Source organism: Geotrypetes seraphini, chromosome 1 (assembly GCF_902459505.1).
Source record: "Geotrypetes seraphini chromosome 1, aGeoSer1.1, whole genome shotgun sequence".
Lineage (NCBI taxonomy): Eukaryota > Metazoa > Chordata > Amphibia > Gymnophiona > Dermophiidae > Geotrypetes > Geotrypetes seraphini.
Window position 1 is genome coordinate 435,672,694 of NC_047084.1, and position 22,769 is coordinate 435,695,462.

General features: G+C 46.6%; 1 protein-coding gene across 7 annotated transcripts in view; it reads right to left on the minus strand.

The window, feature by feature from the left end:
- Positions 1-22,769, minus strand: part of DENND4C (DENN domain containing 4C) — a 318,792-nt gene that overhangs the window by 32,442 nt on the left and 263,581 nt on the right. For 6 of the 7 annotated variants that reach the window (XM_033919674.1, XM_033919664.1, XM_033919656.1 and 3 more), the window contains one exon: positions 10,637-10,819. The exons of the other annotated variant lie outside the window; for it this stretch is intronic. In XM_033919674.1, the coding sequence (XP_033775565.1) occupies positions 10,637-10,819 (183 nt within the window). The remainder of the gene's footprint in view (positions 1-10,636; positions 10,820-22,769) is intronic. 7 annotated transcript variants of the gene reach the window in all.

Consider the following 22,769-nt stretch of genomic DNA (forward strand, 5'->3'; position numbering starts at 1 on the left):
TTACAGGGAAATACTTTTAAAACCAATAGGAGGAAATATTTTTTTCATTCAGAGAATAGTTAAGCTCTGGAACGCGTTGCTAGAGGTTGTGGTAAGAGCAGATGGTGAAGCTGGTTTTAAGAAAGGTTTGGACAATTTTCTGAAGGAAAAGTCCATAGTCTGTTATTGAAAAAGTCATGGGGGAAGTCACTCCTTGCCCTGGATCGGTAGCATTGAATGTTGCTACTCTTTGGGTTTTTGCCAGGTACTAGTGACCTGGCTTGGCATGGGCTACTGGGCTATTCTTATGTTCTTGTGAAAGACTATCCATCCATCTGCTGGGAAATATATACACACAATATAATCTTATTAATACATAATGGTAACCACAAAATTAAAAAAACCCACAAAGCACACTGTTTGCAGAGAAAATGTTAATTATCATTTATATTTGGGGGGTTTTCAAAGATGTCAATGCAGATGACTTTAAAATATGCAATGCCACCTCAGTAACAACTATAGAAAAATAGACAAATGTAGTGCAAAATATAGACAGCAGATATAAATTCTCAAAACTGACACATTTTGATCACTAAATTGAAAATAAAATCATTTTTCCTACCTTTGTTTGTCTGGTGATTTTATGAGTCTCTGGTTGTATTTCCTTCTGACTGTGTATCCAATATTTCTTTCTTTCTACCTCCTGCACTTCCTCTCCTCCAGACCTCATTCCATTCCCCAACCAACATCTCTCTCTGTCCCTCCATGAGTCCAACTTTTCTTCCTCTCATCCCCCCGATCATTTTTCACCACGGCCCACCAGCCCCAAGCACATTTCTCCTTCTATCACTCCTTTCCAACTCCATGTCACATCTCTCCCTCCATCACTATGCCCAACATTCCTCCCACTTGCATCCCCTTCAATCTATCCGTGTTCCCTCTCCACCACCATATATAACATTTCTCCCTCTCATCCTTCTATTCCCCATGCATCTCTACCTCACTCCCCTCTATGCCCAATTTTCCTCTTCCTTTTTCCTCATGTGCATTATTTCTTTCCCTCTCACTTACACACTCAGGCCCAACAATTGTCCCTTTCTATTCCCTCCCTCTCTCCTATGTCCTAAGCTAGTGCCCCCTTCCTCCCTCCCTCCTGCCTATATCCCACTCCCTCTCCCCGCCTTTGTCCTTCCTCCCCTCCTCGCAGCTTCGAAGTCTGCCTGCCTCCTTCCCTGCCGCGCCAAAGTCTGCCTACCCGCCACCGATTCCTAATCTCCCCAGTCCACCGCTGCCGCTTGCCTAACTCCAACATCAAAATTGATGTTAGGGGAAGGCTTGTGGGCTGGCGTCATGCAATCGCTGCACGCACCTGGCCCTTCTCTTCCTGGAGTTGTAGTATGAGAGGAAGGTGAAACATCATGGAAAACTCTGGTATAAAGGAAAATACACTTATAAAGTCCTTGTATGATACAGGTGAAGAATATTAAGTCCTTTGGATAAAGCCAAAAGTGAAGCAACCAGACCTGAAGAAGAAAAATCCCCTTTTCTCCTGCACTAATAAATCAGTATAGTAACAATTTAAAAGACATTTCTTACTACATTTGCCAGCTGGCATATACTGATTGGGAAATACCCTACTTAGCTAACTGCTGGGCTAAGCGAAACTTAAGAGAAGAAACAAACAAGCAAGACTTAACTCTGTTGCATGGCAATAGGGCCTTGCACCTGGCAGGATATTGTGAAAAGATGAACACATCACATGGTCAAAAATAGAATTCTTGAGAATATCATTTAGTAAGACGTGTCTTATGATGGTGAGGCAGAAGGGGGGGGGGGTTAGGCTCGGAATTGCTTATATGGTAAATGAAAGGGACATATGCGGGAAAAGGATAGGCCTTACGGTAAACTGAACAAACGTATAGCGTGACACAAATGTATAGACCAATAAATGAATTTACAGATGTAATGACGTGTAAGAAAAGAACCAATAAAGATTTATCATGTGATTTAGACCAACGTGGTGCTGGCCACCAAGAAATGTATAAAAACAGGCCTGTAAACGGAAGTAAGTAGAACAGACGTCAGTGGATCCTCAGGCCTGAAGATCACATTCTGTTACTCTATATGCTGAATGATTTATTCTTGTAAGCTGTAACTGCATTGCTAATAAATATCCATATTGATTGATATCAGTATATAGCGTGTGAGGTCTCTCTCGCTGTAGGCTCCTACAGCGGCCTACTTCAAGTGGCGGCGGCAGTCAGCCCACATACCCCCTAAGATCCGGCATACCACAGGTTGAGAAACCCTGCTGTATATGAAAGAGCTCAGCTTTTGTGTTCTCTATCTCTGCCTGCTGGTGGATGGTCATAACCCACTCATCTCTGGATTCATCTGCTGCTGATGACAAGGAAATTGGCCTTACATCAATTTCATGCTCATATCTATTTCTGACCATTTTTAATCTGCTTCACTGTGCTAAACCTGGGCAGAGACATGCTTGGAAGCATGTTACAAATGATACTACATATATACACAGAGGTATGCACTTATAAATATAGCTGCTCCCATGAGTGTATGAAAGCTGTGGGGAAGCTATTTGCAGAATTTTAAACATGTCTTCAACAAATATCAACACCCGGTAAAAGGAAAAAAATGATTCTAGTGGAGAACTATGATTCAGAGGTTATGCTGGGAATATGTGAGTTCAGAATTTCTTCGCTGCCACCGACTACGTAATCATGGAAGTCTCTTATCTTTGAGCCTCTGCAGCACAGCTGAAAATAAGATTTTTGCATTAATCTAGCTTTCCTAATTAAATTATTTATTTCCAAGTAATGTATAACAAGAAATAAATCGCATTGATTGCACATCTTAAACAACAAAAGGATAAAGAGTTAATATAATAAAACAAAGTTCTTTTCTTTGAAGAGTCTTGCCAAGAATAAAGAGGAAGAGACACAAGAGGAAATTACATAGGAAAAGGCAAACAGTTAACACTAACATCATTCCTGACCCATAAGGATAACCTCCCTATAAATACATCCTAGGTTCTGGACAGCAACACCATATCTATAGCCGTTGTCTTTTCATGTGATGGAATCAGCTCTTATAATTATTTAGGGTCTAGAGAACAAGTTTTCTCCTGCCACTTAAGGATAAGTGTTCCCATTTGGTGACTGATATGACTGTGCTATCTCTATACATTAATGCAACAAAGATTCTCCCAGTCTCCCTTAAAAACCCAAGGCAGTTTATGACAATTACAATAAGCATATCAACATTCCAATTCCCACCTTCACAAACTATAACCACCTAGAATGCTCATGAATATCTTCCAGTATTAAAGATCAACTATGCACTTAAAAGTGAGCTGCTAATGGTTTTGAGCTGTGTATTTTTGCTTAAGGTGATTTTGCATGGCTGTGTTATTTTTGTTCAATAAAAATAATTTAACATACCCAAGTAAGCTGCTGTCAATGGACTTCTGGAATCGGATCTTTCTTTTCAGCTGCTCCAAAATGTAGAAACGGGCAAATCTAATTACCAGTATTTGATTTTTTAAAATATATGCGAGTCCAGATTTGCCATCTAAGATTTACTGACTCCACCTGGACTTATCGGCGAAGACCAGTTGGAAACGACCGATTTTTTTTTTATTGATTTGATTCCTTCCCTCCCTCCTCAGCCTGACTTCTCTTATTCAGATCAATAAGCAATTCCAACTGACTGGTACAAATACAGTCAAACCTCGGCTTGCGAGTAACGCGGTTTGCGAGTGTTTTGCAAGACGAGCAAAACATTCCTGCAAACCATAACTTGCAAAACGAACACTGTCCCGATAAACGAGCACCCCCCCAGGCTCAAACCGGCATCGCACACCTCCGCCTGCAAACCATAACTTGCAAAACGAACACTGTCCTGATAAACGAGCACCCCCCCAGGCTCAAACCGGCATCGCACACCTCCGCCTGCAAACGCCCCCCCCCCCCCCCGGAACCGGCATCGAACCCCCGTGCTGGAAGCAGCTTCTGCCCGCCCACCCAAACAAGCTCCTTACCCCATCTGCTGCGTGCTGGTACCAGTTAAGGAAAGATCCCGCCTCTTGACCAGCCCAGATGGGGTAAGGAGCTTGTTTGGATGAATGGGCGGGCAGATGCCGCTTCCAGCACAGGGGTGTGATGCGGTTCTCGAGGGGGGCGTTCGCAGGCGGGGGTTGCAATGCCGGTTTAAGTGGGGGGCATTCAATGCCGGTTTGAGCTGGGAGGATGATGGAGCAGCACTGGTGGCCTCAGGGAAGGGGGGGTGATGAAGCAGCGCTAGTGGCCTCGGGGTGGGGAGGGGGGAGGAGGTGGAACGAATCAAGTGAGTTTCCTTTACTTCCCATGGGGAAACTCGCTTTGATATACGAGCAATTTGGTTTACGAGCATGTTTCTGGAATAAATTATGCTCATAAACCAAGGTTCCACTGTACTTATGTTTCCTGGCTTACAAAATGAGAAGATTCTGCTATACTGTTTCTTATTGCTATACTGTACTTGAAAATTTTGTGAACAGTGTTACACATGAGCAGAAGACAGTGACACAGTAATCCAGTGTTTCTCAACTTCTTTAAGCCAAATACCCCCTAAGTCTAACAAATATCAATCGAGTACCATGGCTCCGACCATGGGGCGGCATCTGAAAGGGGAAACTCAGCGGAGATCACCAAGACAGGAGAGACTCCCATCAAGGGCATATGGGTGCTCTAGTCCAGGGGACCGCCTCCAAGGAGGCTGCCTGAGATCCCAGAACCTGAAGACAAAATCATGCCAAGAGATCTGGACAGCCCAAGAGAATTCTAATCTGTTGATGAAGGTTCTGTCCACTGTCCCTGAGAAGGAACACACGATCCTGTCTGGAGATGAAGAGAAGCCCCAGAAATTCTATGGACTGGGAAGACAAAGCGTATCTTCCTGAACTCACCAAGGCCTGCAGCAGAGATACTACCATCTCCTCCACAACTTCGTACTCATTGAGATGGAGCCCAGATCACCTGCTGTCCCAGGAAGGGTGGACTTGGACCCTCTGCAGGCGGAAAGCCGCCTCAACTACAAGTACTTTGATGAAAGTGCGGGAGCTGCGAACTGGAAATGCTGTTGCGAACATGGAAACACAGAAACCTGCGATGCTCTGGGCAGATGGAAATATGGAGGAAAATGTCTGTGAGATCCAAGGACACTAGAAACTCCCCTGGAGACAGCTAACACTGTGTACTCTGTTGTCCATTTGGAAAAAAGGAATTCGCAAGAAGTGGGTGATCGATTGTAGATCCAGAATATGCCGCCAATCCTCCGAGCCTTTCTGGCATGAGGAAGTATCAAGAGTATCTGTCTAAGCTCCCATTTGTGGTCTGGAACATGTTCCAGCATCTCAAAGACTAAGACGATGCAGAATAGCACAGACCCTGGACTCTATTGTGGTAGACTTGCTACAGTCCAGAAACCAAGCCGGAGGCGGGCAAAGGAGGAATAACAAGTGTCCAATGAAAGTCGAGTCCACTCCTGACAAAACTGTAGAAATCAGCCTACGAGGGAAGAAGCCATACCCGATCCCTGGTAACATTGGCGCTTTCTTCTCTCTTTTTTTTTTTTTTTGTGAGGCGGAGCCACTGCACAGGAATCTGAGGACACCTGGAATTGGAACCGTGGCAACGTGGATGTAGCCCTGGGAATGTTTCTAGGAGGAAAATCCTGAGTATCCCTGATGACCACTGTGGGAGGAACGAAGAGGACGACGATCCCCTCCCGATGTCCAGCGAAACTGGATCACGTAGGGTGGTGTTCACAAAACCTGAGTAGAGGTCAGCCAAACCTATACCAACAAGAATCTGGCCCTTAAAAAGGCAGCCACTGAAGGTGATCCTCGAGGCAGCATCCTCATCTAAAGACAGATCCAAGGAGTTTGGCGTTCTGACACTGCACCAGCAGAGAATGTATGAATGAGATCATAAAGGACACTCGGCACTGCAGCCACACTAACCAGCACCAGCAAAGGACAGGCATGCACCTCCACAGAGGATTCATTGCGCAAGCTGGAATGACACACGTGCTATAAAGGAAGTGGCCACCGCCACTCAGCTACCTGTGGATGCTAGAAAAAATAGTTTGTGACATAACATTCACCTTGCGATCCTAAGAGACCTGAAACCTCACTCCCCCATCACTAGGGAGAGCTGTGCACTGGAAAACCTGTGGCGATCGATGTCCACAAAAATCAGGATTCAGGTGATAAAGCGTAGACATAGCTTTGGCAGATCGGAAAGAGCTTTCCGGGGATCACACTGCTCTAAAATCAGACCAAGGAGCTGTGGACTGAATGGAAAAAAATGCACAGGAGAATGTCTCAGGGCCGAAACCAGAGAATTGGAAGGTGGAAAATTCAAATGGAGCTCTTTCAGAACATCAGCCATAAAGATGTGATGCAGATGTGAAGAAGGATCAGCACCTCTAAATCTGGACGCTCAGGGCAGCCAAGGAGACCAGTAGATAAGGACAGGTTGTTCACCCTCTCCAAGGTAGGTAGAACGAGAGGGCACTCTCTAAAATTGAAAGGGAATAGATTCCGTACAAACATAAGGAAGTTCTTCTTCACCCAGAGAGTGGTAGAAAACTGGAACGCTCTTCTCAAGTCTGTCATAGGGGAAAACACCCTCCAGGGATTCAAGACAAAGTTAGACAAGTTTCTGCTGAACCAGAACGTACGCAGGTAGGGCTAGTCTCTGTTAGGGTGCTGGTCTTTGACCAGAGGGTCGCCTCGTGAGCAGGCTGCTGGGCACGATGGCCCACTGGCCTGACCCAGCAGCAGCAATTCTTATGTTCTTATGTCTCAGCAAAGGTATCAGATCCAAATTAAATACAGTGGCAGAAGACAAAGAATCATAAAAACTGCATGGCAACTACTGCAATCGAGGTTAGGCAAGGCCAAACAAGAGAGCACCCAGCCCTAACTAGAAGTGACACAGCTAAAAAGTTATGCAGCCATTAAAGTTGGCAAAACGGGTCCCGTCGGGCCATTGATATCTGCATCTCTTTAAGATACATGATTTATTTCTTTGCAGGGTTGAAGGTAAGTAATTATTAAAAACTAGTCTTTAAGCCCGTTACATTAACGGGTGCTAGAACATATGTGTGTGTGTCTGTCTTTATTTCTTTCTCTCTCTCTCCTTAGCCGCTTTTTTTCTTTCTGCCTTTCTTTTTCCATGGCTGTCTATCACCACCCCTTGCCTGCTCCCCCTGTCCATTTTCCCTTCCTTTTACCTCCCCTGTGTCCACCACCACCCCTTCACTGCTCTCCTTATGCAGCAGCAGCCCTTGTCCCTTTGTTTTACCTCCCCCCCCTGTCCAGCAGCACCTCTTTCCTTCTCCCCCTGACCAACATTAGTCCTCCGTTGCTTTTCTTCAACCCCCTGTCCACCAGCATCTCTTTCGTTCTCCCCCTGTCCAACGGGTGCTAGAGTAGACGACTGTTTTTTTTTTCCTTTCTCTCTCTGTGCTTGGATGCTGTCTGTCTGTCATTCTTTCTGTCTGTGTCTCTGTCTTGCGCCCTGCCTGCCTGTATTTCTCCATTGCGCCATGCCTGCCTATCTCTCTGTGGCCCCCTTCTCTTCCCCGGCATGATTGGTGTGTGCCCCCAGCACACCCTTCCCCCCAAAGCAGCCCCGTTTCCCAATGCCCCTGCCCCCTTTTGTGCCCTGCCTGCCTGCTCCATGGCCCCCTTCTGTTTCCCCCCTATGATTGCTGTCTGGCCCAGCAAACCCCTCACCCCAAAGCAGCCCCTTTCCCTCTCCCCCTGCTTGCCTGCCATGCCTGCCTGCTCTCTGTGCATCAGCATCAGAATTTCCCTCCCCCTCACCTGTTCCTTCGTAGCAGCATGGAGAAAAAACGGCTCCCTTAGTTCTTTGCTGGATTTTTTTTTTAAGTTTAAAGATGCCTACACGGCTCCTCTCACGATCTGGCCTGCGTCGGAAGCCTTCCCTGACACAGGGCAGTATCGTGAGAGGAGCCACAGTGGCGGTTTTAAACTTAAAAAAACAATCCAGCGAAGAACTAAGGGAGCCGTTTTCAAAGCCGCCGCCGTGGCTCCTCTCATGAGCTGCACTTATATTATGTCGGAAGATGAGAGAGGAGCCGCGGCGGCAGATTTGAAATGAAAATAATTTATGCGGCCAGCCGGCTCCCTCGAAACCCTTCTCCCCCCCCTTTCCCTTCCCGCGGTCCGTCTGGCTGCGGTGTGGCCTATGGAGGCGATCGGCTGGTGACGTATTAGCGCGCATGCGCACTCCTTCGGCCACAGACCTACACGCACGGAACACGCAAATAGCAATGCGCATGCGCGGCTAGCTCTTTATTATATTAGATGAAATACTTATTTTAAAGAATAATAATTAATAAAGAAATTCTAAACACAGCAAGGGAGTTTTAGAGTAAGGTGGGAGAGGTTTAGAGGATCAATGAATGATACATGGAACCAGTCAGTCTTGGCTAAAGGTTCATTTACCAACTCCCAAGTGGGTTTCTGAGATCCTCAATCTCCCTTTATTCACATTTTATACATTGGATTGTGGAACCTTGCATACTGTTAGACCTGAACCCTACCCTCAAACTATGAAAAAATTACTTTTAAATCGTTTTACAAGCCACTCCCAAAGTTCTCATAGGAAATAATGGAGGTACTCAGTCTCTGCAGTGCCATGCCTGTAAGCGATTTTAACAACAGCTGAATGGAAAGAAAGGACTTCCTGCCTCAGAAACTTCTCCAAATGACCAGAGTGGAAGATCTTCGGACTGCCAGTTGGCCGGGCACTGTCTATGACCTCCACTCCCACGGATCCTCAACCACACGGTCGGGGGCGGGAAAGGCAGCCTGCACCTTGAAACCCTGGTGGGTTTCGCTCAAGATGCATAAAGCCTGCACTTGAAACCTGTGACAAGGTCACTGGCCAGCAGACTCCCAGGGGAAGAGACCCCGAATCTATAAATGGTGGCACACAGCAGGTTGGCTCCATAGATCCACCAGAGCTTCTCTGTGAAGCTGCAGTTTGGTACCATGGAACTGCATCCTTTCCTCTGACAGAGGACCATGAGGAAGGAGTCTCAAGGCACTGAAGCCATTGAGAAACAAACTTTAAGCGAAAAAATAAGAAATAGAAGCAGAGCAACTGCAAAAGACTTCTGCATGGACTGCTTGCAGAAACTGAAACTAGATTTGTGACCAACTCTCAGGCTAAGGGGGTGGAGCATGTGCTCAGAAAAGTTGTGGATTTCTGCAATACCCAGACTGTGGTTTGGGATTGAACACCTAGCGTATGGAATCTGGAAGCGACATAACAGAATTGCTGTTGGCCGATTTTTTTGGCCTGTGGAACAGCAATGGATGTCCCAAGTTTCCATGCAAATGATTTGCATGGAGGTTCAACGTAATCCTGTTACCACCCCACCCCTTGACAGCCCAACTTGATGACCTCCCCAGAACCAGAATGGAGAGAAAAAGGATGCCTGCTCCTCAGGCCCACCACTCCAAAATGCAACACCACTCCTCCAGCAACAATTTTCCTTCCTTCCCTCCTCCCTAACCGCACTCACAATTAACATGCTCTCTTCCCCATGCACCATCTCTCCCTCCCCTCTATCCCATGTCTATTTCTCCCTCTCTCATCCCTCCTGCAACGTTTTCTTCCCTCTCTCCACCCAATCCCACTCACAACTAACCTGTTCCCTCCCTCTTGCTTCAATGGGTTAGCGCAGCAACTCTTACACTCTGCCTGCTGCGAACCTGGAAGCCTCTCCTCTGTCACATCCCACCCAGACAAAAACAGGACGTTCTGAATGAAGACAGGACCCAGCGGAGGAGAAGCTTCTATATTAGTGTGTAGGAATTGCAGCCACTAGCCCATTGAAGCAACAGAGTAGTGCGAGAGAAGCAGGAACCAAGACTGCAAAATTAATTGCTGGGGCCGCAGCAGCAAGTGGCTCCACCAGCAGGTTGAGGGGGAAGGAGTGCAGGAGACCCATGCAGTGCTGCAAACCCCCACCAGCGGTTCATGTACCCCTAGGAGTACACATACCACATGCTGAGAATTTCTGCAGTAGACAAAGAGGCATTCATGCAACACACCAAGTTACCGAACAACTGGAGGGGACGTAGACTGCTAAAAGAAAAAAAGGCAGTAAACTGATATTTTTTCTTCACAATAATGGCAGCCAGGGTTCATTACATGTATATGTTTATATTTATTTTAAATTTATTGTGCGTATATACGATTGAGTTGTAATTAATATAAAATTGTATCTTTTATCTGATATTTTGATATTGTATCCCACCCTGATATGTTATTAAAGGATGGTTTATCAAGGTTTTTAAACTATTAAACTATTTTGGTCTAAAGTAATATATTTTATGGGCTAGAACTGATATTTCAAGAAATTGTTCAATGGCTCTAGAATCATGATTTATTTAAAGCATTTATAATCTGCTCATCAAAAAATTGTAGGCGCTTAACAAACGTAACATACATAATTTAAAAAATAACTAACCAATGAAGACATTCTAATGCAACTCCTCACATCCAGTGCCCAAACACACACATGAGCTTCCACCTTTCTATTCGTTGCTTACTTCTGTTCAGCTACAGAATGGGTTTTGTCAGTGCTGGTGGCACTGTTTTCTGGAGGATCACAGAAGCTAATGAGATCATTTGCTGCAGGGGATGCCATGGATTTTCCTTCTGAAGGACCAGCTGTCAGCGGAACATTGCCACTCTGAACACTGTCACCAGAGTGGCTGGGCTTGAGGAAGAAACTGAAATTCAGAAAAAAGCAGAAGAGAAAGAAATAAAGAGAACAGATAAGAAAAAAAGTTGTTGCTATTTCTGGAAATGACATTCAGTGATTCAGAGATTTAAAAAATGACATTTCTTCATCAGGATGGTATGAAGGAGTAAGCCTAGTGCAAAAAAGCACAGTTACTTACCGTAACAGGTGTTATCCAGGGACAGCAGGCATATATTCTTACATGTGGGTGACGTCATCTATGGAGCCCCGATGCGGAAGCATTTTCAAGCAAACTTGATTGAAGATTTAAGTTTGCTCTGCTGCTCCACGCATGCGTGCCTTCCTGCTCCACTAGGGGGCGCATCCCCTCGTGGTCTCCAGTTCACTTAACTAGCAAAGAAGCCAACCTCGGGGAGGTGGGCGGGTTGTGAGAATATATGCCTGCTGTCCCTGGATAACACCTGTTACGGTAAGTAACTGTGCTTTATCCCAGGACAAGCAGGCAGGATATTCTCACATGTGGGTGACCTCCAAGCTAACTGAAAAGGGATGGAGGGAAGTTGGCAATTAAAGCAAATAGATTTCGCAATACCGATTGGCCGAACCGGCCATCGCTTCTGGACAGTGAGTCCAGACAGTAGTGGGAGGTGAAAGTATGAACCGAAGACCACGTGGCAGCCTTGCAGATTTCCTCAATAGGTGTGGACCTGAGGAACGCTACGGAGGCTGCCATCGCTCGGACCTTGTGTCCCGTTACTCGACCATGCAGCGCGAGACCAGCCTGAGCGTAGAAAAAGGTGATGCAATCGGCCAACCAGTTGGACAAGGTGCGCTTGGAAACTGGGTGGCCTAACCGGTTTGGGTCGAAAGACAAAAACAATTGTGGGACTTTCCGGTGTGGTTGAGTGCGTTGGAGGTAAAAGGCCAACGCTCTCTTGCAGTCAAGAGTGTGAAGCGCCACCCCTCCGGGGTGAGAGTGGGGCTTGGGAAAAAACACGAGCAAGACGATGGACTGATTGAGGTGAAAATCAGACACTACTTTAGGCAAGAACTTTGGATGTGTGCGAAGTACCACCTTGTCATGGTGGAAAACAGTGAAGGGTGGGTCCGCTACCAGAGCCTGTAGCTCACTAACTCGCCGGGTGGAAGTGAGTGCGAGCAGGAAAATTACCTTCCACGTGAGGAATTTAGGAAGGCATTTGTCTAGGGGCTCAAATGGAGGTTTCATTAGTTGAGCCAGAACCACGTTAAGGTCCCAAACCTCCGGAGGGGGTTTGAGAGGAGGGTGGACATTCAGAAGACCCTTCATGAAGCGAGAGACTAAGGGGTGGAGCGAGAGGGCTTTTCCTTCCAGGGGCTGATGAAAGGCCGCAATCGCACTGAGATGTACTCGAATGGAGTTGGTCTTTAGGCCGGAGTGAGATAATTGAAGTAGATAGTCAAGGACCAGAGGGACGGGGACCGACACCGGGTCCTGGCTGTGAGAGGAGCACCAGGCTGAGAATCTGGTCCACTTTTGAGAATAGCAGGTTCTCGTCGAGGACTTTCTAGAGGCCTCCAATATCTCCTTGACTGATTGAGACACAGGGAGAGAAGTCAGGGGGAAAGAAACCAAGCATTCAGATGAAGAGATTGAAGATTGGGATGTAACAGCGAACCCTGACTCTGTGATAGTAGAGAGGGAAACCGAGGCAGAGGCAGTGGATCTCTGACACTGAGTTGAAGTAGAAGGGAAAACCAAGGCTGGCGTGGCCAGCGAGGAGCAATCAGGATCAGGGTGGCTTTCACCGTTTTCAGGTGGACCAGCGTCCGCAGGATCAGAGGAAACGGCGGAAACGCATACAGAAACCTTCCCTCCCAGTCGAGGAGGAAGGCGTCGGCCTCGAGGCGGTCCGGGGAGTGTATCCGGGAGCAGAAGAGGGGCAGTTTGTGATTGTGGGGGGATGCGAACAGATCTATTTGAGGCGTCCCCCACTGTTCGAACACCTGTCGTAGGGTCTGAGAGTGCAGCGACCACTCGTGTGGCTAGAGGAGGCGGCTGAGTCTGTCCGCCAGACAGTTTTGTTCTCCTTGTATGTACACCGCTCGAAGGAAGGTGTTGTTGGAGATTGCGCATTTCCAGAGGCGCATGGCTTCCCGACAGAGGGACCAAGACCCTGTCCCCCCTTGTTTGTTTACGTAGTACATTGCTACCTGGTTGTCGGTTTGGATGAGAACCACCCGGTCGTGAAGCAGATGTTGAAAAGCTATAGCTGCGAGATAGATGGCCCGGAGTTCTAGCACGTTGATGTGACAGCGGCGGTCTTCTGCCGACCACATCCCCTGAGTGCGGAGGCCGTCCAGGTGGGCTCCCCAAGCGTACTCCGACGAGTCCGTGGTGAGTACCTTGCTGTGAGGAGGGGCGAGGAAGAGCAAACCTTTGGAAAGATTTGAAGAGTCGGCCCACCAGCGGAGCAATCGTTGCAAGGAAGGAGTCACTGTCACGGGACGATCGATCGGGTCCCGGTCTTGACGCCATTGAGAGGCCAGGGTCCATTGAGGGATTCTCAGATGGAGGCGGGCGAAGGGTGTGACATGGACGGTGGAGGCCATGTGGCCCAGGAGAGTCATCATCTGTCGAGCTGATACCAAGGTCAGCAGTGAGATCCTTTGGCTCAGACTTACTAACGCCTCTAGATGCGGAGGGGGGAGGAAGGAACGGAGGCGAACCGTGTCCAGCGTTGCCCCGATGAATTGTAGGGACTGTGAGGGGCATAGTTGGGATTTTGGGAAGTTTATCTCGAACCCCAGACTCTGTAGGTAGATAATAGTCTGTTGGGTCGCTGAGATAACCCCTTCCCTGGACGGGACTTTAATCAGCCAGTCGTCCAGGTAGGGGAATACCTGAAGACCTTGGGAGCGTAAGGTAGCTGCGACCACCACGAGGCACTTGGTGAAGACCCGAGGTGACGATGCTAGGCCGAAGGGGAGGACTTGGTATTGCAGGTGCAGGTCTCCCACCTGAAAACGCAAGAACTTGCGGTGAGCGGGGTACACTGGAACATGTGTGTACGCCTCCTTCAGATCGAGGGAGCAGAGCCAGTCGCCCTCGTCGATCAGGGGGTAGAGGGTCGGTAGGGAAAGCATCCAAAATTTTTCCCGTACCAGAAATTTGTTGAGGCGTCTCAAGTCTAGTATTGGGCGAAGGTTTTTTTCGGTACCAGGAAGTAACGGGAGTAGAAGCCCTTCCCCCGTTGGCCGGGGGGAACCTCCTCCACTGCTCTCAGGTGAAGCAGATCTCGAGCTTCGGAGAGGAGTAGGGGTAGCTGCGTCCGGTTGGGAGGGCAATTCCTTGGGGGGTTGTCTGGAGAGAGTATCCTGATGAGATCATGCCAAGGACCCATGCGTCCGACGTGACTTGTTTCCAGCGAGGGTAAAAGACTTTGAGGCGACCCCCGATGGGAAGGAGGCCTGGAACTATGGCGGAGGGGGCCTGCCCCCTTCCGCGTATCCCGTCAAAAGGACAGGGATGGTTTGGTAGTCGCAGGCAGTTGGGACTTGGGCAGAGCCCGATGGTGGGCTTGCGGACGCCAGGGCGGAGGCCGCGAGAAGGCAGGAGTGGATTTTTGTGGGTAGCGGCGCGGAGGGGCCCTGAAAGGCCTGGACGCGGGCGGTTTAGGCATTTGCCGCACGAGGGAGGCAAATGAGCGTTCGTGTTCGGAGAGGCGTTTTGTAGCCGCCTCGATAGTGTCATCGAACAGTTCTTTACCCACGCAGGGGAGGTTAGCCAACCGGTCCTGTAAGTTGGGGTCCATGTCGACCAGGCGCAGCCAAGCTAGGCGGCGCATGGCGATAGCAAAGGCTGCCTCTCTGGAGGAGAGTTCAAAGCCATCGTAGGCCGCTATCCTCATCTTCTTGTTACTCTCTTCCTTCCATCCACTGTCTGCCATCTCTCTGCCCCTATAGGGCATCTTTTCTCCTTCTATGCCCCTTCCAGAAACTGTATGCCTCCCCTTTCCATCTCTTCCTTCACCCCATTGGTCTGGAATCTCTCTCCTCTCCTTCCTTCTCCCACACCTCTCCTCTGCAATCCTTTTCCCTTTTTTCCCTAATTGTCCTTTTCTTTTTTCCAATTCTTTATTCATTTTTCCATTTTACAAGAAGTGTACAATATTACATCAATTGAATCATATATATCGCTATAATTTCTTTTCTAATATCATCTTCAATACATAAATTCAAACCCCTTCCCCATCCTCCCTTTGAACAAATATTATAAATCAAACATATCTTACATATAATATATTTAAAAATATTGATTAAACCAATAATATAGCAATCCCCCCTTTCCCATAATTATAATTATACTTTTAATGTAATTGTCCTTTTCAATTTATTTTCTGCATCTGTCTAGATTACGTTCTTACTACCCTATCATCAATTTCCTTTTTCACTGTCTACCTACAGCTCGCCACCTTTTTCCCTCACCTCCTCCAGTATTTCACTAACTTAATCCTTCCCCCTTATCATGTGCCCTCCTTTTATTTATCCCCTTCTTCCATCATGTGCCTTTTCTCTACCCCTTCCATCCAGTACCTTCTCCTCTCTCTGTCCACTTCCATCCACCATCAGCTCCTCTCTTTCTCTCCTCCCCGTTTCCTTCCTGCATCTGCTCCCTTATCTCTCCCATCTACACTTCCATCCAGCATAGGCTCCTCCTCTACCCTCCCCACTACCATCCAATGTCTGCCCTTTCTCTCTCCATCCACCCCTCTTCAATCAGCATCTACCCCTTGTCTCTCCCTTCCCCCATTTCAATCAGCATCTGCCCCCTTTCTTTCCCTCCAATCCAATTCCATCTAGTATCCTTCCCCCTTTTGTCTCTCTCCCCTTTCCCTGCACACCAATTCCATCAGCACCGCCCTTCCATACCACCCTGCCCCCTTTCTCTCCCTCCACCACTTTTCCATACCAGCAGTCCTGTTACCTTTCTCTCCCTTTATGCAGCAAGGTCCCGTAATGACTGTAGCTGCCGGCTGCCAGTCCACCCCACTCCGACATACTTGCTCTGGAGCAGAGTCGGCAGCCGTGCTGAGGTGTAGGAAGGTCCTTGAATAATAATAATAATTTATTTTCTTATATACCGCCAAAGCCATGGTAGTTCGAGGCGGTTTACAACAAGAGGAGCTGGACAGTCAGCGATAAGATACAAAATAGAATCAATGAATACAAGTACACTGAAAGCAGGTACAAATTATAATAATAATAATAATTTTATTTCTTGTATACCGCTATACCTTGAGGTTCAAATAAGAGGCGCTGGACAGTCAGCGATAAGTTACAATACAGAATCGATGAATACAAGTACACTGAAAGCAAGTACAGATAAGAAGAGCTGGACAGTCAGCGACATAGCTATGAATTTGGTATACAGAAAACGAGAGATAATGAACAACAAATTCTTAGGTGACAAATCGGTTGAACAGATTCGTTTTTACTAATTTTCTAAAGCCTTGATAGGAAGAGGAGAGCATGATAATGTTACCCAGCCAGTAGTACAGTTTACCTGCCTGGAAGGCTAGCGTTCTGTCCAGGAATCTTTTGTAACGGCAGGCCTTTATTGTTGGGTGTGTAAATAAGTGGATTTTACGTGAGGTCCTGATAGTGCAACCCAGATTGAAGTGGGAGACCAGGTACATAGGGGCCAAAGATTGATTTGAAGCAAAGACAAGATAATTTAAATATTACTCGAGCCTCGAGGGGCAGCCAGTGAAGTTTTTGATAATAGGGGCTTATATGTTCACATTTTTTTAAACCGAAAATCAGATGTACTGCCGAATTTTGAATAATTCAGAGTTTTTGAAGGGTTTTCTTGAAGGATCCTAAGTAAATAATGTTGCAATAGTCCAGCATGCTTAGAATAGAAGATTGTACCAGTAGACGGAATGATGCTGCATCAAAGTATTTTTTGATGGTTCTTAGCTTCCATAATGTTGAGAAGCATTTTCTAGTCAGTAAATCCGTGTGAGCGTCTAAAGTAAGGTATCGGTCGATAGTCACTCCTAGAATTTTTATGGAATCAACAATAGGGAAGTCCTGACCGTTCAAGGAAATTTTAGAATCTTTGATTTTGTCATTTGGGCTCGCGAGAAAAAACTTGGTTTTGTTTGTGTTGAGTTTCAGTTTGAATTCTGTTGTCCATAATTCGATTTGTTTTAGGATGAATGCCAGGTGATTCTTTGTCTCAGAGGTTAGGTTTATGAGGGGAAGAATTATGGTGAAGTCATCTGCGTAAATGTAGAATTTGACATTTAAGCTTTGCAGTAGATTTCCCAATGGGGCAAGGTAGATGTTAAACAGGGTAGGGGATAGAGGGGAGCCCTGCGGGACTCCGCAAGTATTTGTCCATCTGCAGGACTGTTTGCTGTTACTGTGGACTTGGTAAGATCGTTTACTCAGGAAACCTTGGAACCAATTTAACACTTTGCCAAAAAGATCGATTGACTCCAAACAGTCGATTAGAATGTCGTGGTCGACTAAGTCAAAGGCACTGCTTAGATCAAGTTGTAGAACTAGTGCACTAGAGCCTTGGCTGAATAAATTGTGAAGGAGGTCTAATAGAGAGGCTATAACTGTTTCAGTGCTGAGCGGAACCTGACTGATTCTCTTGTAGTATGCTGAAGTTATCCAAGTGCTTTACTAAGTTCTGGTTAACTAGGCCTTCCATCAGCTTTACGAATAGGGGATGCTAGCTATAGGTCTATAGTTTGATGGCAGCTTGTTGGATTTTTTATGATCGGAATGATCAGGATCTGACCTAAATTCTCGGGAAATGTACCGGTCAGTAAAAGAGAGGAAATCCAGTTATATAATTCGGCTTTGAAGGTGACAGGTGCGACTTTCATAATATTTGGAGGGGAGCTGTCTAGTTTGCAGTAGGAATCGGCATATTTCGTATAAAGTTTGCAGAATTGGTCCCAGCAATAGTCAATCGTCCAGATATGGACACACTATATGATGTTATGTTCTTAAATGTGCTGACACCACTGCCAGGCATTTGGTGAATATTCATGGGGTTGACGAGAGGCCAAATGGTAGGACCTTGTATTGGAAATGGCAATTGAGAAATTTGAACCTGAGAAATCTCCAATGGGAAGGATGAATTGTAAGCATCCTTGAGATCTAGGGCGGCTAACCAATCATGCTGATAAAGGAGAGGCAGAATCACCGAAAGGGAGAGCATTCTGAACTTTTCCCTTGACTGAGGTCAAGTATTGGAGAAGGCCCTGCCTCTTCTTGGGGATCAGAAAAAAACTTTTGAGTAGAACCCCTAATTGAGTTGACTGGGTGGTACTTCTTCAATGGCATTGTTTTAGAGAAGAAGTGAGATTTCTGCTGCCAGCTGAGACACATATTGAGGAGGAACTGTGGAGCCCAGAAAGGCATGGTATGGGATTAGAAATTTAGTTGATACCCCTGAAGCATAATATTGAGGACCTATTGGTCTGTGGTGATCTACTGTCAAATTGAGTAAAATTGTGTTAGCCGCCCCCCCCCCCCCCCCACCTACTGGAAGATGGTCAAAAACTAGGAGCAGGATTGAGTGTCAGGAGTTGAGAGACGGCCTGCTGCTTTCCACCCCGAGGATGTTGTCTAGGTGTATACTGAGATGTCTGCGCACATTGCAAAGGAGCTCTGGCATAAGGTGTAAAACATCTCCTTGGATAATATTGCTGGAAGAACTGTTGTGGTTGATATGTTCTTCTGTAGGGATAATTAGAAGGGCAACAAAATTGGTTAGACTGATCCGAGGGAGTAGCTGAAAGTTATTGGCTGGCCGAGGAATCCTCCTTCAGTTGAGAAACAGTGTCTTTAACCTTTGCGCCAAAAAGGCTGTCTCCCAAACAAGAAGCATCTGCCAGCCTGACATGAAGATCTTCCTTAAGATTTGATGCCTTCAGCCATACAGTGCATCTGGCAGCTATGACCACAGCTGCTGTCCTGATGATGTCATAGGCGCCAAAGTTTGTCTTAATTAAATGGTAAGTGAATTCTTGAAGATCCTGTAAATTGGGAATGGACTCTGGTGAGGCTGATTCCAGCTGTTGTAAGATTGAATGCTGAAAATGTATTATCTGGAGCTGATGGGCCATAATTCTGGTGGAGAGCATAGCACCCTGGTAGACCTTGCATCCAGTAGAGTCCAAGAGATGACAATCCTTACTCTGGAAGCCTTACTCTTTTTAATGGCTGACTCTGAAACCATAGAATGGTGAGGCAGTTGAAGAGAATCATGCCCAGGGGCTTTCTGCACTTTGTATTTGATCTCCAGGCGCTTGGAAGCTGTGGATATTGACCATGGTTTTTGCCAATTACTAAGTTGTAGATCTTGGAGGATCTGGGGCACTGGTAAGGCTATGAGCTCCTTTACTGAGGACTTACAGGATTGAAGGATAGTTTGAAAATCCTTGCTATCTGAAGGAGTTGCATCTGGATGGAGACTCAGAAGGGAATAAACTTTTTGTAAAAATTTAGGGTAGGAGTGCTCTTCTGTGACCGCCGGCTAAGATAAAGGCAGGTCAGGTTCATCAGAGTCTATGATGACAGATTCCTGTTGGTCCGTCCAGTCCCTGGGAGATGAAGGACTTTAAGATAGAGAGGAACAAAGAGGAGTCTGAGGACCCAATCTGCCAGTGGGGCCATGTCAACCACAGCTGGATAGGAAGAAAGCTTTACACAGCCCAGACACATTGCTGAGGCTCTAACACTGGAATAGGAGGAAAAGAGGCTGGATTTTGAAAAAGCCCTACTCTAGCCTGCATAAATTGCTGAAAGAGATTGAAAAAAGACTGAAAAGCAGGGGGAAGGAGAGTCTGAGACTGAAGGGGCAAGGCAAGCCATTTAGGAGATACCTGTGGTATTTCCCCTTGCAGCTGAGAAGCAACCCTCTTTCTCTGTTGAGATCCCAGGGTCAATGGCAGATCACTGAGAGATCAGGGGAGAAGAATGTGAGGCCGTTCCTTGGCCTGCAGGAACACTCTGCGATGACGCCACAAATGAAGGGCTGGACCCTGCTAATTGTTTGAGGGACGCGCCTGTGAAGCCACCGGCGGTGGAGAGGGAGAGCCTTCCTCACACAATGATGGTACAGAACTAGGGCATTTTCCCATAGAATTCATCATACAAATAAAGTCTAAAGTCTGACTCTAGTTTTCATCTCCATAACCCTTCTCCAGTAGTAAGCATTTTATGAAGCAATCATAGCACATTAAAATGGATGGGTTTCAAATACTACCGTGTTTCCCCAAAAATAAGACCTACCCTGAAAATAAGCCCTAGCATGATTTTCGGGGTAGGTCTTAATATAAGCCCTACCCCAAAAATACACCCTAGTCCCTGGATTTGCCGACAGAAGTGCTTTGCCCCATCTCCACCGTGCAGCCGAACCCCCGCTGACCCTCTAATCCTTCCCTCCCATCTGAACCCTACCAACCGTGAGACCTACATACCTCCCTCCAGAGCAGTGTCGGGCCGGCAGCACTCTAAACAGGCTGCTTCGTGGCCTTCTCCCGGGGCCTTCCATGTGCCATGTTACTGATTACATCATCAGTGATGCGGCAGAGGGAATTCCCCGACGGCTGGGTGAAGGCAGCGAAGCAGCCTATTTAGAGGCACCTTTTTTCCCTCCAAAAAAGGAGGAAAAAAAGGTTGACTTGAATATAAGCCGGGAAGGGGGGGGGGGGTGTTATAAATTAATTTGCCCTGCCAGGATCCTAAAGATTATGGAGTTGTGATTTTGGATATTTGTCTTCTTCTGTATTGAATGAACATTCAAGAAACACAAACCCCTGAAGAAGCCAATTGAATAAAACGGCAGACTCTCTTGGGAGCATAAGTTAAGTGTTCCAATTTTTGTAGTTCTTCAATTTAGCAGTATCCAACATTTATTTTTGACAGCAAAAAATTTAAAATAAAAAAAACTAATATTAAAAGATAATTTTGAGAAAATAGTGAGGTTTTTCTGGCCCAGTGATAATATTCATGACCCCATTAAAGACTTGGGGTGTGACCTGTGGTCTGGGTGTTTGAGGTCCTTTTCCTCACTTCTTACAGATCTGTCTATCTTTGGAGTATGATCTCTTTTTTGCTGTTGGGACTTAATTGAATGGTAATACTCTTATACTTGCCCGTTGCTTTGAGGATTCATTATTGATTTTGGGCAGTATTATAGCTTCTATTGTTTATTTTGAATTACATGCTAACGGTAACATTAGCCTTTTTTTTCTATTTGTTTCATTTTTAGCTGTGCGCTATTTTACAGCCATGGAAGAAATGGGCTTAGTGTGCAGGAAAGACCTGTGCAGTGTTCTCCCTAGGGCCTTTTAGCTGGGCGGTCCGCCCAGCTAATTTAGACCAGCGCCCGGCTATCATCTGCTGCCTCCGCTGCTGCTGAACATTAAAAAAAACAACCAAAAAAACCCGGCTTGGAGATTTCAGCCCGTAGCGAACTTATGCTCCGGGGCTCTATTGAGGGAAATGCTGCCGGGTCCTGCCTTCGCGGAAACAGAAAGTAGGCAGGACCCGGCAGCAAGAAGAGCAAATGCTTCACTAACCTGTCTCCTGCCTTAGCCCGTAGCGAACGTTTGCTTTAGGGCTCTCAACATGTTCGTGCCGGCTTCCCTTCTCTTCCCTCCAAAACCGGAAGTTATGTTGGGGGGGGGGGGAGAGAAGGGAAGCCGGCACGCACATGTTAAGAGCCCTGAAGCAAGCGTTCGCTACGGGCTAAGGCGGGAGACAGGTTAGTGAAGCATTTGCTCTTCTTGCTGCCGGGTCCTGCCTACTTTCTGTTTCCGCGAAGGCAGGACCCGACAGCATTTCCCCCAATAGGTGGATCGCGATCTTGGGCCAATCAGCCTTCCTCTCCCCGACGGCAGAATTGACTTCGGGGAGAGGAATACTGGTCGGCCGAAGCAGGGAGAGCTTGGGGCGGCGTTGGCTTTCGGGCCTGTTATTGGTGGCGGTTTGGGTCCTGGTCCCCGATGGCAGTGGCAGTGGTTTTGGGGAGGGCAGGGAGAAAGAAAGAAAAAGGGCAGGCAGGGAGACAGAAGGAAAGAAGAGAAACAGAAAAAAAAAAAAGAAAGGGAGGCAGAGAGAAAGAAAGGGCAGGGAGAGAGGAATGAAAAGTTGGGGGAGGGAATGAGATCTGGAGGAGAGGAAGCATATAGGCTAAAAGAAGGGAAGAAAGATTGGATGCACAGTCAGAAGAAGAAAGTGCAACCAGAGAATCATGAAATCACCAGACAAGGTAGGAAAAATGATTTTATTTTAAATTTAGTGATTAAAATGTGTCTGAATTTATATCAGCTGTCTATATTTTACACTAAGGTCCCCTTTAACTAAACCACAATAGAGGTTTTTAGCGCAGGGAGCCTATGAGCATCGAGAGCAGTGCTGGGCATTCAGCGCAGCTCCCTGCGCTAAAAACTGCTATCGTGGTTTAGTAAAAAGGGAGGGGGTATATTTGTCTATTTTTGTATGGTTGTTACTGAGGTGACAGTGAGAGTCATCTGCCTTGACCTCTTTGAAAAACCACCGGAATAGGAATGATAATTAACATTTTCTATGCGTATAGTGTGCTTTATGTTTTTTTTTATTTTATTGTTGGTAGATCATTTTGACTTGGTCATTTTAAAAGTAGCTCGCAAGCCCAAAAAGTGTGGGCACCCCTGCTCTAGAACATTGCTCCTTAGTTTTATCAAGTGGTGCAGTGAGGGGCCAGCACTTTACATCTTATCACCTCATTCTTTCTTTTTTCTCCTCATGTACAGCACGGTTCTTTATTCTAAGCAGTTCTGGCACTAACAGTACTATGGGTGCCTTATGCTACTTTCACTACCACTTGCAGTCAGGTTCGGCATTTTATCATGGTTTTGGTTTTTTATTTAGTTTTTCACCAGTATTTATTTATTAAAGCAGCCTTTTTTAACAGCCCGATGCCC